The sequence below is a fragment of the Bombina bombina genome, chromosome 5 (genome assembly GCF_027579735.1).
Source record: "Bombina bombina isolate aBomBom1 chromosome 5, aBomBom1.pri, whole genome shotgun sequence".
Classification (NCBI taxonomy): Eukaryota; Metazoa; Chordata; class Amphibia; order Anura; family Bombinatoridae; genus Bombina; species Bombina bombina.
The window spans coordinates 1,119,218,061-1,119,233,550 of record NC_069503.1 but is presented as its reverse complement, the minus strand read 5'-3'; the positions used below and the strand labels follow the sequence as shown (position 1 = coordinate 1,119,233,550).

General features: G+C 39.3%; 1 protein-coding gene across 1 annotated transcript in view; it reads right to left on the bottom strand.

Annotated features, from left to right (window-relative positions):
• Window positions 1–15,490, bottom strand: part of ADGRB1 (adhesion G protein-coupled receptor B1) — a 736,329-nt gene that overhangs the window by 367,214 nt on the left and 353,625 nt on the right. Inside the window, 2 exon segments of the mRNA XM_053715405.1 lie at window positions 6,565–6,640; window positions 14,343–14,486. Coding sequence (XP_053571380.1) covers window positions 6,565–6,640; window positions 14,343–14,486 — 220 coding nt within the window.

The following is a 15,490-nucleotide window of genomic DNA, read 5'->3' as shown; positions in this document are numbered from 1 at the left end:
CAGCTGTGATAATTCAATAAAAAAAAAATCACCCAGTTCTAAATGTACATGATAGTCTCTTCCATCAAAAGCAGTAAAAAAAAATGGGGCTATGCCTTGTGGATGCTATGTATAGTTTATTTATTCTTCCATTTAAATGTTTTTGTTAACACTCAAATATCAACAATAACATTTGAATATTGATTGTTACGTATTTGATAATGAATCAACATGGGACATTTTAATGTTTTATTCAATAAAGTGTATGGAAGACCTTCCAGCTGTCCCTATTTGAGAGGGACAGTTCCTAATTCTGAGCTATGTCTTGCTGTGCCACTGAGACAGCCATACGTCTCTATTTGCAGAATTTCCTTTAGCTCTGCCCACAGACCATCGAACACACCCACAAACTGCCCAAACACACCCACTGACCATCTAGGCACACTCACTGACCATCCGGACATGCCTTCTGACCATCCAGACCATCGAACACACCCACAAACTGCCCAAACACACCCACTGACCATCTAGGCACACTCACTGACCATCAGACATGCCCATAATCTCATCCACTATCCACCTGTGACCCCATCCCCTCCCAACACAGTCCCGCCCACAAAATGGTAATGTCCCACTCAACCCCCTGAGTCCCTAATACCTGATCACAAATGTTGGGAGCTATGGCATGTTATATAGAGATGTGCAGATTAGTTTTAACGAAACAAATATCTGAATGAATACACTGAGAAAATTAAAGAGGTTAATGCTTACATTAGCACACTCTCCATGCTCTCCAGAGCAAATTAAGGTAAGTATGTACCTACAATACTTTTCACCTGCAGCTTTGTAACATTTACATTTATTTTAACAAAAAACTAATGAAAATGTTTAACTAAAATTCACTAACACTGAATAGTGCAGCCACCGAATATTCAAACACACAAATTTCCTTGAATATTCGGAACGGAAATTTTGTCCTAAACGAACATTTCTTGGCTGCACATCTCTAATGTTATGGAGTCAATTTATCAAAGCCTTCGGCAGGCTTCGCACCCCTTAATACAGGTGTTTTAGTGTAGCGCTAGTTGAAACCCTTGCTACATATTCTTCCCTGTTCTCACAACAGAAAAAAAAGAGTGATTTTTTGGATAGAAAATAGTGTATATGTGCACTAGAGGAAAGCTTTAGGGGCCCATTTATCAAGCTCCGAACGGAGCTTGTGGGCCCGTGTTTCTGGTGAGTCTTCAGAAACAGCAGTTATGAAGCAGCGGTCACAAAGACCGCTGCTCCATAACCCTGTCCGACTGCTCTGAGAAGGCGGACAGGAATCGCGGGAATTCAACCCGATCGAGTACAATCGGGTTGATTGACACCCCCTGCTGGCGGCCCATTGGCTGCGAGTCTGAAGGGGGCGGCGTTGTACCAGTAGCTCTTGTGAGCTGCTGGTGCAATGCTGAATACGGAGAGCATATTGCTCTCCGCATTCAGCAAGGTCTTGCAGACCTGATCCACACTGGCGGATCAGGTCCGCAAGACCTTTTATAAATAGGCCCCATAGGGTTAAAGTGTGTTTGCAAATTTTCGGCTAGGTTACGAGTTGTGCGTTAAGGTAAAAAAGCAGCTTTAAGAGGTCCTAACGCTGCTTTTTTTACACCCGCTGGTATTAAGAGTCTTGAAGGTTTAGGGTCACAGCACACTTCTTTGGCCTTACCGCAAAACGACTTACGTAAACTTCGTAAAGTCTTTTTTCTATGGGACTTCCATAGCGCCGGTATTACGAGTCTGTCCTGGGAGGCCAAAAAGTGAGTGGTACAACCCACCCTGTCAAGAGTCCTAACACATTTAAAAGTCAGTAGTGACGAGTTTTATGGTACAACGCCGTAACATAAAACTCGTAACTAAAGTGCTAAAATGTACACTAACACCCATAAACTACCTATTAACTCCTAAACCGAGGCCCTCCCACATCACAAACACTATAATAAAATTTTTAACCCCTAATCTGCCGCTCCGGACACCGCCACCACCTACATTTTATTTATGAACCCCTAATATGCTGCCCCCAACATCGCCGACACCTACATTATATTTATGAACACCTAATCTGCTGCCCCCAACATCGCCGACACCTACATTATATTTATTAACCCCTAATCTGCCACCCCCAATGTTGCCGCAACCTACCTACACTTATTAACCCCTAATCTGCCGCCCCCAAAGTCGCGGCCACTATAATAAACATATTAACCCCTTAATCTGCCGCACTCCCGCCTCACAAACATTAGTTAAATATTATTAACCCTTAATCTGCCGTCCCTAACATCGCCGCCACCTACCTACATTTATTAACCCCTAATCTGCCACCCCCAACATCGCCGCCACTATACTAAATGTATTAACCCCTAAACCTAAGTCTAACCCTAAACCTAACACCCCCTAATTGAAATATAATTAAAATAAATCTAAATTAAATTTCTATAATTAACTACATTATTCCTATTTAAAAAAATACCTATAAAATAAACCCTAAGCTAGCTACAATATAACTAATAGTTACATTGTATCTAGCTTAGGGTTTATTTTTATTTTACAGGCAAGTTTGTATTTATTTTAACTAGGTAGAATAGTTATTAAATAAAACTACCTAGCTAAAATAAATACAAAAGTACCTGTAAAATAAAACCTAACCTAAGTTACAATAACACCTAACAGTACACTATAATTAAATAAATTAACTAAATTAAATACAATTACCTAAATTAAATTAAATTCGCTAAATCCCAAAAAAAAACCAACCCTAAATTACAGAAAGTAATAAACAAAATACAGATATTTAAACTAATTACACCTAATCTAATAGCCCTATCAAAAAAAAGCCCCCCCAAAATAAAAAAATACCCTAGCCTAAACTACCAATAGCCCTTAAAAGGGCCTTTTGCAGGGCATTGCCCCAAAGTAATCAGCTCTTTTACCTGTAAAAAATAATAATAATTAAGGTAGAAAAAAATCCTATTGGCTGATGCAACAGCCAATAGAATGCAAGCTCAATCCTATTGGCTGATTGGATCAGCCAATAGGATTGAAGTTCAATCCTATTGGCTGATTGCATCAGCCAATAGGATTTTTTCTACCTTAATTCCGATTGGCTGGTAGAAATCTATCAGCCAATCGGAATCTAAGGGACGCCATCTTGTATGACGTCACTTAAAGGAACCTTCATTCGTCGGGTAGTCTTCGGATGAAGAGGATGCTCCGCATCGGATGCCTTGAAAATGGACCCGCTCTGCGTCGGATGGATGAAGGTAGAAGATGCCGTCTGGATGAAGACTTCTGCCCGTCTGGAGGACTTCGTTGAGGACTTCGGCCCGGTTGGATTAAGACTTCTGCCGCTTCCTTGAGGATGGATGTCCGGTCTTCAGAACTGTAAGTCGATCTTCAGAAGGTTAGTGTTAGGTTTTCTTAAGGGTGAATTGGGTGGGTTTTATTTTTAGGTAATGGTTTGGGCCTGCAAAAGAGCTAGCTGGCCTTTTAAGGGCAATGCCCATCCAAATGCCTTTTTCAGGGCAATGGGGAGCTTAGGTTTTTTTAGATAGTATTTTATTTGGGGGGTTGTTTGTGTGGGTGGTGGGTTTTACTGTTGGGGGGTTGTTTGTATTTTTTTTACAGGTAAAAGAGCTGATTAATCTGGAACAATGCCCAGCAAAAGGCCCTTTTAAGGGCTATTGGTAGTTTAGTTTAGGCTAGGGTTTTTTTTATTTTGGGGGGGCTTTTTTTATTTTGATAGGGCTATTAGATTAGGTGTAATTAGTTTAAATATCTGTAATTTTTTTATTATTTTCTGTAATTTAGTGGGGTTTTTTTTGTACTTTAGCTAATTTAATTTAACTTAGGTAATTATATTTAATTTAGTTAATTTATTTAATTATAGTGTAGTGTTAGGTGTTAGTGTAACTTAGGTTAGGTTTTATTTTACAGGTACTTTTGTATTTATTTTAGCTAGGTAGTTATTAAATAGTTAATAACTATTAATAACTATTCTACCTAATTAAAATAAATACAAACTTGCCTGTGAAATAAAAATAAACCCTGATATAGCTACAATGTAACTAGTAGTTATATTGTAGCTAGTTTAGGGTTTATTTTATAGGTAAGTATTTAGTTTTAAATAGGAATAATGTAGTTAATTATAGTAATTTTATTTGGATTTATTGTAATTATATTTAAGTTAGGACGTGTTAGGGTTAGGCTTGGATTTAGGGGTTAATACATTTAGTATAGTGGTGGCGACGTTGGGTGCGGCAGATTAGGGGTTAATAAATGAAGGTAGGTGTCAGCAATGTTAGGGACGGCATATTAGGGGTTAACAATATTTAAGTAATGTTTGCGAGGTGGGAGTGCGGCAGTTTAGGGGTTAATATGTTTATTATAGTGGCGGCGACGTTGGGGGACGGCAGATTAGGGGTTAATAAGTGTAAGTAGGTGGCATCGATTTTGAACGGCAGATTAGGGGTTAATAAATATAATGTAGGTGGCGTTGATTTTGAGGTCAGCAGATTAGGGGTTCATAAGTATAATGTAGGTGGCTGCGGTGTCTAGAGCGGCAGATTAGGGGTTAATAATATAATGTAGGTGTCTGCGATGTCCGGAGCTTCAGATTAGGGGTTAATAAGTATTATGCAGGTGTCGGCGATGTCGGGGGCAGCAGATTAGGGGTTAATAAGTGTAAGATTAGGGGTCTTTAGACTCGGGGTTCATGTTAGGGTGTTAGGTGTAAACATAAACTTTATTTCCCTATAGGAATCAATGGGGCTGCGTTACTGGGTTTTACGCTGCTTTTTTGCAGGTGTTAGTCTTTTTTTCAGCCGGCTCTCCCTGTTGATTCCTATGGGGAAATCGTGCACGAGCACGTGTGACCAGCTCACCGTGTACTCACCGTTCACTTAAGCAGCGTTGGTATTGGAGTGCGATAATGAGCAAAATTTTGCTCAACGCTCACTTCTTGTCTTTTAACGACGGGTTTGTAAAAACTCATAATACCAGCGCTGTAGGTAAGTGAGCAGTGAGAGAAAACTGCTCATTAGCACCGCACAGTCTTTAACGCAAAACTCGTAATCTAGCCGTTTATTTGCTGATATAAAATCGAAAATAATAAAAAATATTTTATATCGGCAAATAAAATTTACAAACACATTTTGCACACATTTTTGCAAACATTTTGCAAATATTTTCATTTCACTTATGATCATATTTGAAATTACAATTAACCCTATAGCTTTTCTCTAGCGCACATATACACTATTTGCACCCCTTAAGACTGCAGGTTCACACAAGAGAACCTGCAGTCCATATTTAACAAGAAGCAGTGATCAGACCTCTGCTTTCCTAACCTTTCGCCACCTCTAAGGTGGCAAATTTCAATCTCCCTGGTCTTGTCCAGCCGGGGAGATTGAAAGCTGTGATTGGCTGTGCACGGGCAGGGGGCAGGATTGCATGCAAGTGCAAAATAGTGCTCATGTGCAATGCTGAAATCCGGCAGCGGAATTCAGCCCGCCAGAGGCGAGCTGCGGCAGACAGGGGCGCATATGTGTGCCCCTGTCCGCCGCAGCTTGATAAATTGACTCCTATAAGTCCTTTCAAAATAAATAAATAAAACAAATCTTGTATGTTAAGTAAACATTCAGCATTCATCTAAGAAGTAGCAATTTTTTTTAATGAAAACCTTGTGCCATATCTAGTGATTACAAATAAATATCATGTTTTATTATACAATGCATCACTACACAGAGCTAAAACATATATCTGAGTTTATTTTTCACTTATCCTACCAGTAAATCAGTTATTTTCATATTTGCCCTATTATTGTCTAGTTCTTATTAGTTAACATTTAGGGGTAGATTAACCAATGTGCGGGTTATGCTGTTGGCATTTATCATCGGCATTTATCATTGCATTTATCATTGCACAAGGATTTCTAGTGAAATGCTTGTGCAATGCCGCCCCCTGTACATTTGCGGCCAATCGGCCGCTGGTAGGGGGTGTCAATCAACCCATTGGGGCATATGTATCAATCCCCGTGAAACAGCAGTTATGAAGCAGCGGTCACAAAGACCGCTGCTCCATAACCTGTCCGCCTGCTTTGAGCAGGCGGACAGACATTGCCGGAAATCAACCCGATCGAGTACAATCGGGTTGATTGACACCCCCTGCTGGCGGCCTATTGGGTCTGCAGGGGGTGGTGACGCATGTAATTTTGTGAGCTGCTGGTGCAATGCTGAATACGGCGAGCGTATTGCTCGCCGTATTCAGCGAGGTCTGTCGGACCTGATCCACACTGTCGGATCAGGTCCAACAGACCTTGATAAATAGAGGCCATTGTATCTGATCGTTCTTATGACCTCTGCTTCTTAACTTACATTTGCGCCAACCCTTAAAGTACGTGGGTAGATAGCAGCATGCACTGCTTGATAAACCAACCCCATAGGATGAGTAAACTACATTGTGCTCTGGGTCATGTATGTATATTGAACCTGGGATTTCTGCATTAATATACACTGTAATGAGTGAGACCAATTACAACTAAATTACCTTTGTAAAGTGAAAATGGTCCCCAGGTTCCTGTAGAGCACCGTCCCAATGACGAACACAGAGGAGTCATCTGTATCTAGAAAATATAAAATAAAATGGTAATGATTGCGGCAAGAGAACACCTTGTCACCGTTGTGAGATGAATAGAAGTACAAGTTTCAGGGTTTTATACTTTTTATTTTGAAATAAAACGTAAAAGATTCAGATAGATCATAAAAAATACGAAACAAAAAATAATTTTCACAAGAACTGCTTGTGCAATGTTAAATGCCAACATATGCTGTCAGCATTTAGCGATGTCGGACGGACATGATCGCTACAGCGAATCCTGTCCCCCCGGTATTTGTTAAATTTACCCCATAAGGTGCAAGCTTTAAAGGATACTGCCCACATTCCTCCAACAATAAAAACTTAAAAATTAAATCAGCTCTCCTCACTTAAGATGAAAAAATTTATATTTATTGTAGCAAAAAGTCCATAATGTTTCGAGATTACTCTCTTATTCATGCTGTTTTCGAAACTATATTGTTATCCCCATATAAAAAGGCACTTGGGTGCAGGGGGCCGCCATGAGCTCCAAAAGAGCCCCTCCCCCGAGGTGACGACAGTGGTTGTCATCTGCACTAAAAGCTTTGTGCAGATGATGAGCACCAACCCTCAGCGGCACAATTCCCCACAAGCACCAGGGTTTTATACTTTTATTGAGTTTAAGGGGACACTAATCCCAAATTTTTTCTTTCATGATTCAGAGAGAGCAGCAATTTTAAGCAACTTTCTAATTCACTCCTATTATTAATTTTTGTTTGTTCTCTTGCTATCGTTATTTAAAAAGCAGGAATTTAAAGCATAGGAGCTGGCACATTTTAGGTTCAGCACCCTGGATACTGCTTGCTTATTGGTTGCTACATTTAGAAAACCAATAAGCAAGCATAATCCAGATTCTTCTGACCCAAACATGGGCCGACTCCTAAGCTTTAAATTCCTGCTTTTTAAATAAAGATAACAAGAGAACAAAGATAATTTGATAATAGGAGTACATTAAAAAGTTGTTCCATCTAAATTATTAAGTAAATTTGGGTTTAGTATCCCTTTAAAAAACACAATGCACAAGCACTCAGCACAATGCTGTAAATGAAACATATAAACCTTATTTTAGTATATTTGACATCAGTGGTTTTGCACATGAGCACTTTTGTGTCCTAAATTTGATTGGATTAAAACAGATTTTAGTGGATATGAATGACTTGTTATTAACCTCTTGCTGGCAAATTGGGTAGCAGAGCATTGCACAACATTGAGTTGCAGCTGTCTTTGGCAGTTAAGGGTTATGGCAGAGACAGAAAGCACATGTTAAGAATGCCTTGTAGGAACAAGAGACTAGCAGCACCAGTGAGACAGCAGGGTTCGCCTCCTTCACATGTTCTAGTTGTGGTTTAACTAACAGACCATACAGGAACTGATCAGAAGGTCACTGCCCACCTGAGTGCTTTGGCTCTACAAATAGATTTCAAAGCAGCCATTATAACAATAAAGCGTGACAATCAGCAGAATGTGCCAAGGCAGCGTGACAGTGGGTAGAGAGTGCCAAAGCAGCATAACAATGAGCAGACTGTGTCAAGAAAGTGTGACAATAAGCAGAGTATATCACAGCAGTGAGACAACAATGACAGTGTGCCAAGGCAAAGAGACAATGGGCAAAGTGTGCAAAGTTATTGTGAAAATTTACAGAGTGTACCAGGACAGTGTAACAATGAGCAGAGTATACCAAGATAGAGTGACAATGGGCAGATTAGTTCAAAGAAGTATGACAATAAGCGGAGTATATCACAGAGAGAAAATGGGCATTGAGCATAAAGATAGTGTTGGTAAAGTGTGCCAAAGCAATGGACAAAGTGTGCCAAGGCAGTGTGACAATAGGTAGAGTGTGCTAAGGCAGTGTGACAGTAGGTACAGTGCACCAAGGCAGTGTGACAATGGATAGAATTTGCATAGGCAGTGTGAGAGAATGTAGTGTGTGCCAAGGCAGTGTGACAGAAGGTACAGTGTACCAAGGCAGTGTGACAATGGATAGAATGTGCATAGGCAGTGTGAGAGTATGTAGTGTGTGCCAAGGCAGTGTGACAGTAGGTACAGTGTACCAAGGCAGTGTGACAATGGCTAGAATGTGCATAGGCAGTGGTGTGAGGGTATGTAGTGTGTGCCAAGGCAGTGTGACAATAGGTAGAATGTATCAAGGCAGTGTAAGAGTATGTAGTGTGTGCCAAGGCAGTGTGACAATAGGTACAGTGTAGAACGGCAGTGTGAGAATAGGTAGAATGTGCATAGGCAGTGTGAGAGTATGTAGTGTGTGCCAAGGCAGTGTGACAGTAGGTAGAATGTACCAAGGCAGTGTGAGAGTATGTAGTGTGTGCCAAGGCAGTGTGACAATGGATAGAATATGCATAGGCAGTGTGAGAGTATGTAGTGTGTGCCAAGGCAGTGTGACAGAAGGTACAGTGTACCAAGGCAGTGTGACAGAAGGTACAGTGTACCAAGGCAGTGTGACAGAAGGTACAGTGTACCAAGGCAGTGTGACAGAAGGTACAGTGTACCAAGACAGTGTAACAATGGATAGAATGTGCATAGGCAGTGTGAGAGGATGTAGAGTTTGCCAAGGCAGTGTGACAGTAGGTACAGTGTAGAACGGCAGTGTGACATTGGGTAGAATGTGCCAAGACAGAGTGACAGTATGTAGAGTCTGCCAAGGCAGGTAGAGTGTGTTAACATAGTTCAGGCACTGAGCACAACACAGCCATATTAGTCATGACATAAACCAGCACTGCCAAGCTTCCTGGTGCAGGCAACCATATATATGTAGTTATGTACATAATGACATAGTGGATACATACACAATCAGTACATTGTTTTAACACAGAACATTCTCTTTCTGTTCCTTCAGCACGGACTCAGTGACCACATACAAATGTAGGAATTAAACTTATGATCATCTTTTTCTCTGTAATTTGCTAAGCTTTGAATATAAAATAAAATACATAAAAATCTAGTTAGAGCTGAATGATAGTAAAAAAAAAAACCTTTATCAGGCATCAGCTGAACAATGCTGACCCAGAAATAGAACCAGAATATAACAAACAGACACTTAGCCCCGCCCCCGAGGAATCTAGACTCCATCCTATGATCAGTTGGCTCTGCCCCATTTCATTCATTCATTCATGAAAAATAGCAGCAATTAATAATGCTAAAATATCATTCTGCCTAATAATAGTTCATTAAAAGTTGTTTAAATCAACAATAATTGCATGATGGATACCGAAGTATCCCTGCTAACTTTTATGGGTGAGAAAATATTTTGGAACATTTGTTAAGCATAAAGAAAACTTAATGGAAGCCCCATTCAGAACAAAAGGCGTATTTAAAGGACAGAAGAAAAAAACACACTTACTGGGATGTATTACTAATTACACTGTGCAAATAATATTACAATATACAAATTAATTAGATATTATTATAAATAATAATAATAATAATAATAATATTATAAATAGTATCCTGCACACTCTAATTAATATTGGTATACATCATTTGAGCTCTTCATATTACTACATAAAAATACAGAAGTAACAGAAAAAAGTCATCTGGCATTTAGCGAGCAGTCCAGCCTAGCTCCACAGATAGTGCAGCTAATCACCCAAGACATTATATTCCTGTCACACAACTAATAGCGACCTTTACAATCCCTTATGGGGTTTTTTATCTTTGATTTTTCTCCTAAATGCTCGTTTTAGTAAAAAATTTGGAGTTGGCGTGCTGGCAGCCCAGCGTTTCACAGACTTTGAGTTCCAATAAATTAACCTGCAGATGAAAACTCACTTGTATGGTGCCTGGGTTAATGATATGAAGCTGGAGGGGAACGGGTCTAGCTTTACACTGCAGGCAAAGCCACTGTGAAAAGTGAGGACATTAGACAGGATTATGGGAGGCAGGGGAGCTGGCTGGGGGGAGTCATCTGCACAGCAAGTGGCAGCTCATAGCCTAGAGGCAAAGCCAATCCGCTCATCAGTGCAGAGAGTTCCATATAAAAGACTATTCAACAAACAACCCTACTCTCAGAAAAGTTGTGATCAACTTTGGAACTACTGTTCCATCTAGTTCTACAAAAAAATATATTAGTTAATATTTTTAAATCCCAAGCTCCCCCTTTATACAGTAAATTATTGTATCTATCAGTCTATCATCTATCTATCTATCTATCTATCTATCTATCTATCTGTATATCTGTTTGTTTATCTGTCTGTCTGTCTGTCTTTGTCTATCTATCTATCTATCTATCTATCATCTTTCTGTCTGTCTTTCTTTGACTATCAATTATCTATATATCTATTATCTATCATCTATCTTTCTATCTGCCTGTCTATCTTTCTATCTGCCTGTCTGTCTTTGTCTATCCATCTATCTGTCTATTTATTTGTATATCTGTTTGTCTGCGTTTATCTATCTATCTATCTAATTATATGATGCATATTAAAGAACACTGTTTAAATTGGTTGACATATTTTCAACATAGAGAATCAGGGGCCAATTTATAAAAAAATGGACAGACATGATCCGCTGTAGCATATGCTGTCGGCATTTATCATTACACAAGCAGTTCTGGTGAACTGCTTGTGAAATGCCAGGAAAGGGGATATACTAATCGGTTAGGAAATAAGAAATTGTCAATGGATTCATAAAATACCATATACTATAAAAATGGAGCTATATTTTCTGTAATATAGTGACCGGTCACAAATAAAACTCTATTCTATGTGTATGTAAAATATTTGCATAAATATTGAAATAAAACCAATACTATCAAAATACAGTATCAATTTAAATACAATATCAATTTCAATACAATAGATAAAAACAATATATTGTATATAGTGAAAACACCACCATATAACCATACGGATAAACCTGTATTAATGGCTCAGTTATTATTTAACAGCAGTCTGATAAGTATAAAAATATTCCCTTACAGCAGATCTGGTAATATCCTATTTTCTGTCAGAACTCCCACTCTATGTGGGTGTAAGGGGAATGGCAGTGTCCCATTATTTCCGTATTGAGCACTTGGGCTGTTCCTCAGACGCTTTCCCGTCTCGTACTGGTCTCTATCCAGTGGCTTAAATCAAACCTTAGCTTCGTGCAGTCGTCGGCTTGTTTCTCAGGGTACAGAGTTGCCGGTTACTGTGACTTCTGTGTCACGTGTGTTTTTTAGCTTGAATAGCGCTGTCCAAACACCTCTTTTTTTCTATTGATACATTCCCTACAGCCTATTGGGAGAGCGGTATATTGGCACAGCTTAAATTATCACTAGGGTTGCGTTGTGTTAACTTGTTTACCTTTGCTGGTGCAATGCCGCCCCCTGCAGATTTGCAGCCAATCGGCCACTAGCAGCGGGTGTTAATCAACCCGATCATATGTGATCAGGCAGATTGCTGTCCCCCCGCTTCACAGGCAGCGGACGAGTTAAGGAGCAGCGGTCTTAAGACCGCTGTTTTTAACTCCTGTTTCCCGCGACCCTGAAGTCTGGTGCGGAAACAGCTGCTCCCTTCAGAGCTTGATGAATCGGCCCCTATGTACATTAAAGCTGTTAAATTTTGATTTTGAAACAAAGTAAATGTTTGTGCACAACTGTCCTGTGAGATAGAAGTCCATTGGCTAGAAAAGGCAATCCCCTTAGCGTTATAGGTGAACAGTGAAAGGACCCACTAACATGAAAACAAAAATGCTTTTGCGTTTTTTTGTTTCAGGAAAGGAAAATACAAACCGTAATACATAATAAACACCATCTTTTAGCAGGAACAAGAGAAAATGACTTTCCAATGATGCGTACAGAGATATTTAACCCTTGAGTGCTGACGGCTCAGAGCAGTCGCTAGCACTCAACCACCTTTTTAGCAATCTGGGGGCTCCCACTGACTCCCACCCCGGCGATCGGGCCTGTATAGTGACAGGCATCGCCGGGGCTTCCCGTCACGTGCGGTAACGTCACGCTCAATGATGTGATGATGTCACCGCACAACTTTATTTAAAATTTACAATACAAAGTATAGGGAAAGGGGGCATGCTGCTTAGAAGCCTGTATATCAGGCATCTAAGCAGCTACAGACCCCCAAGACACACGGTTGGAAAGGTAATCGCCTAACTTTTCCAACGGTATAAGTCTTAGTGATCTGGGAAAAAATAAAAAAGTATTTTTTTTTTAAATTGTAAAAAACAGAACCAATGAATATCCTTCTTAGCACTCAAAGGGCATAAAACCCATTTTTTATTTCTTTCATGATTCAGATAAAGCTTCTGATTTTAAACAACTTTCCAATTTACTTATATGGTCTAATTTGCTTTGTTCTCTTGGTATCCTTATGTTTTATGCCTTCTATTAACACAGAAGTGATCACTGGCCGGTTGACAGGGTATGCTGCCATGACAGCAACTTTAGTGCAATACAAAGCATTTCTGTGTTTACTGATATTTTACCTGTTTCTTATTGGCAGGGTCCGGACTGTCTTTGGGTATTTCATTTTATAATTAAATATTTAAAGGTCCAACTACTTTTTTTGCCATCAGAAATGACCATTGTGAGGATGTATTTAACCTGAGTACAAATATTGTACTTTAAAAGACCACGGAACCCAATATTTTGAATTTAGATAAAGCATATCATTTTAAATAACTTGCCAATTTACTTCTAATATCTAATTTGCTTTGCTCTCTTGGTATCCTTTGTTGAAAACCATATCTAGGTAGGCTCCGGAGCAACAATGAAATACTGGGAGTTAGCTGCACATATATGCCTCTAGTCATTGACTCAACTAGCTCCTAATAGTGTGTTGCTGCTCCTTCAAAAAAAGGATGGAAAGAGGATGAAGCAAATTTGAAATTTGTTTAAATTTGATTGTTTTACCTGAATTATGAGAGAAAAAGAATAGGGGTTCATGTGCCTTTAAAACTGTGATTTAAACAATTGACCTTTTTATTAAATAAATAGAGCATGTTTATAAACGTGTGAACCGGGAACTCTTAACAACTTTATCATAGAAGGAAGATGAGCAGACAGATGGACTAAGGAAATAATGAGATTTCAAAAGTTCAAGGGTGTAGCATTAGAAAATCCCATAATGCATTAAGTAAATCCTGATTCTCATTGGCTTACTTGATGTGTTCAGCCTACCCCCTGTAGTGCATTGCTGCTCCTTCAACAAAGAATACCAAAACAACAAAGCACAATTGATAATAGAAATAAATTGGAAAGTGGTTTAAAATGGCATTTTCTATTTAAATCATGAAAAAAAACTTTTTGGATCTCATGTCCCTTTAACCTCATATTATTCTCAGAACCAAACTCCATGGATGCATGGAGCAGTCATGCACCCCAACCGCAGATTAATTAGGGCAAACGTTTAACAACACTTAGCACAGTCAATGCCATGATCACACATATGTTAAGGAAAATATCTCATATCAAAGTCCTTGCTCCAACAAAAAGCATGAGTTAACCCCTTGGATGAAAAGCACTATGTACATCCCTCTCTGGCATCCAAAAGGTTAACACTTGAACTGAACATCCACTTTGCTTCCACTGAGCATTATCTTCAGTAAAGGATGCAACAATCCATATTTATTGTGCATTTGTAAATTAAGGAGGAGGAATGAGCACACACTTTATTACTGTTCCAGGAAACCATATTGAGAACTGCATTTATTGTAAATGATCTATCTTTGTACTTATCTACCTGTGATTCCAGTTGATAGTATACTCTTGGAAATAGACACTTTGTCCTCTGAGTTTCTCGCCCAGTCAGCCATCCCTCGCCAGCCTTTCATTGGAAAACTGATGTCCGTAGCACTGTTAGCCGGGCGCTTGTAGATACTAAGAACTTTAAAGGAAAAAGAAAGTAAGAAACGTTGATCTATTTCATTGCAGACTTTATTATAAAACATTTTCATGAAAAACTTTCTAAAACGAGCAGTATAATATAATGTTTTTAGTTCTTTTACTATGTGCCACTACAGGTGCGAATACATATGGTTAGCCAATGAGAAGAAGGCATACATGTGTATGCTCTAATCACTGACTAAATCCACGTCTGGATCAGCAGTACAATGGTGAGCACAAGTTTAACCTTCTTGAAGAAGTTAAACAAAGCTAAAGATGGAAATTACTTTGAAATTCAAATACTCAAAGGACATTAATAGTAGAACAAAATAAAAACAAAATGTATGCTTACCTGATACATTTCTTTCTTTACGGACATGGAGAGTCCATGACGTCATTCCAATTACTAGTGGGATATTCACTCCTAACCAGCAGGAGGAGGCAAAGAGCACCACAGTAAAGCTGTTAAGTGTCACTTCCCTTACCCATAACCCACAGTCATTCAGCCGAAGGTATATGGAAAAAGAAAATAACACAAAGGTGTAGAGGTGCCTGAGGTTTTGTAAAAAATTACTAATCTAAAGGGTGGGGTCGTGGGCTCTCCATGTCTAGAAAGAAATACATTTATCAGGTAAGCATAAATTTTGTTTTCTTTCCTAAGACATGGAGAGTCCACAATGTCATTTCAATTACTAGTGGGAACCAATACCCAAGCTAGAGGACACGGAATGAACAGGGAGGGAGAACAAGACAGGTAAACCTAAACAGAAGGCACCACCACTTGAAGAACCTTTCTCCCAAAAGAGGCCTCAGCCGAGGCAAAAGTATCAAATTTGTAGAATTTGGAAAAAGTATGCAGAGAGGACCAAGTTGCAGCCCTGAAAATCTGTTTTACAGAAGTTTCATTTTAAAAAGCCCAAGAACAGGAAACAGCCCTAGTGGAATGAGCTGTGATTCTCTCAGAAGGCTGCCTGCCAGCAGTCTCATAAGCAAAACAAATCATAC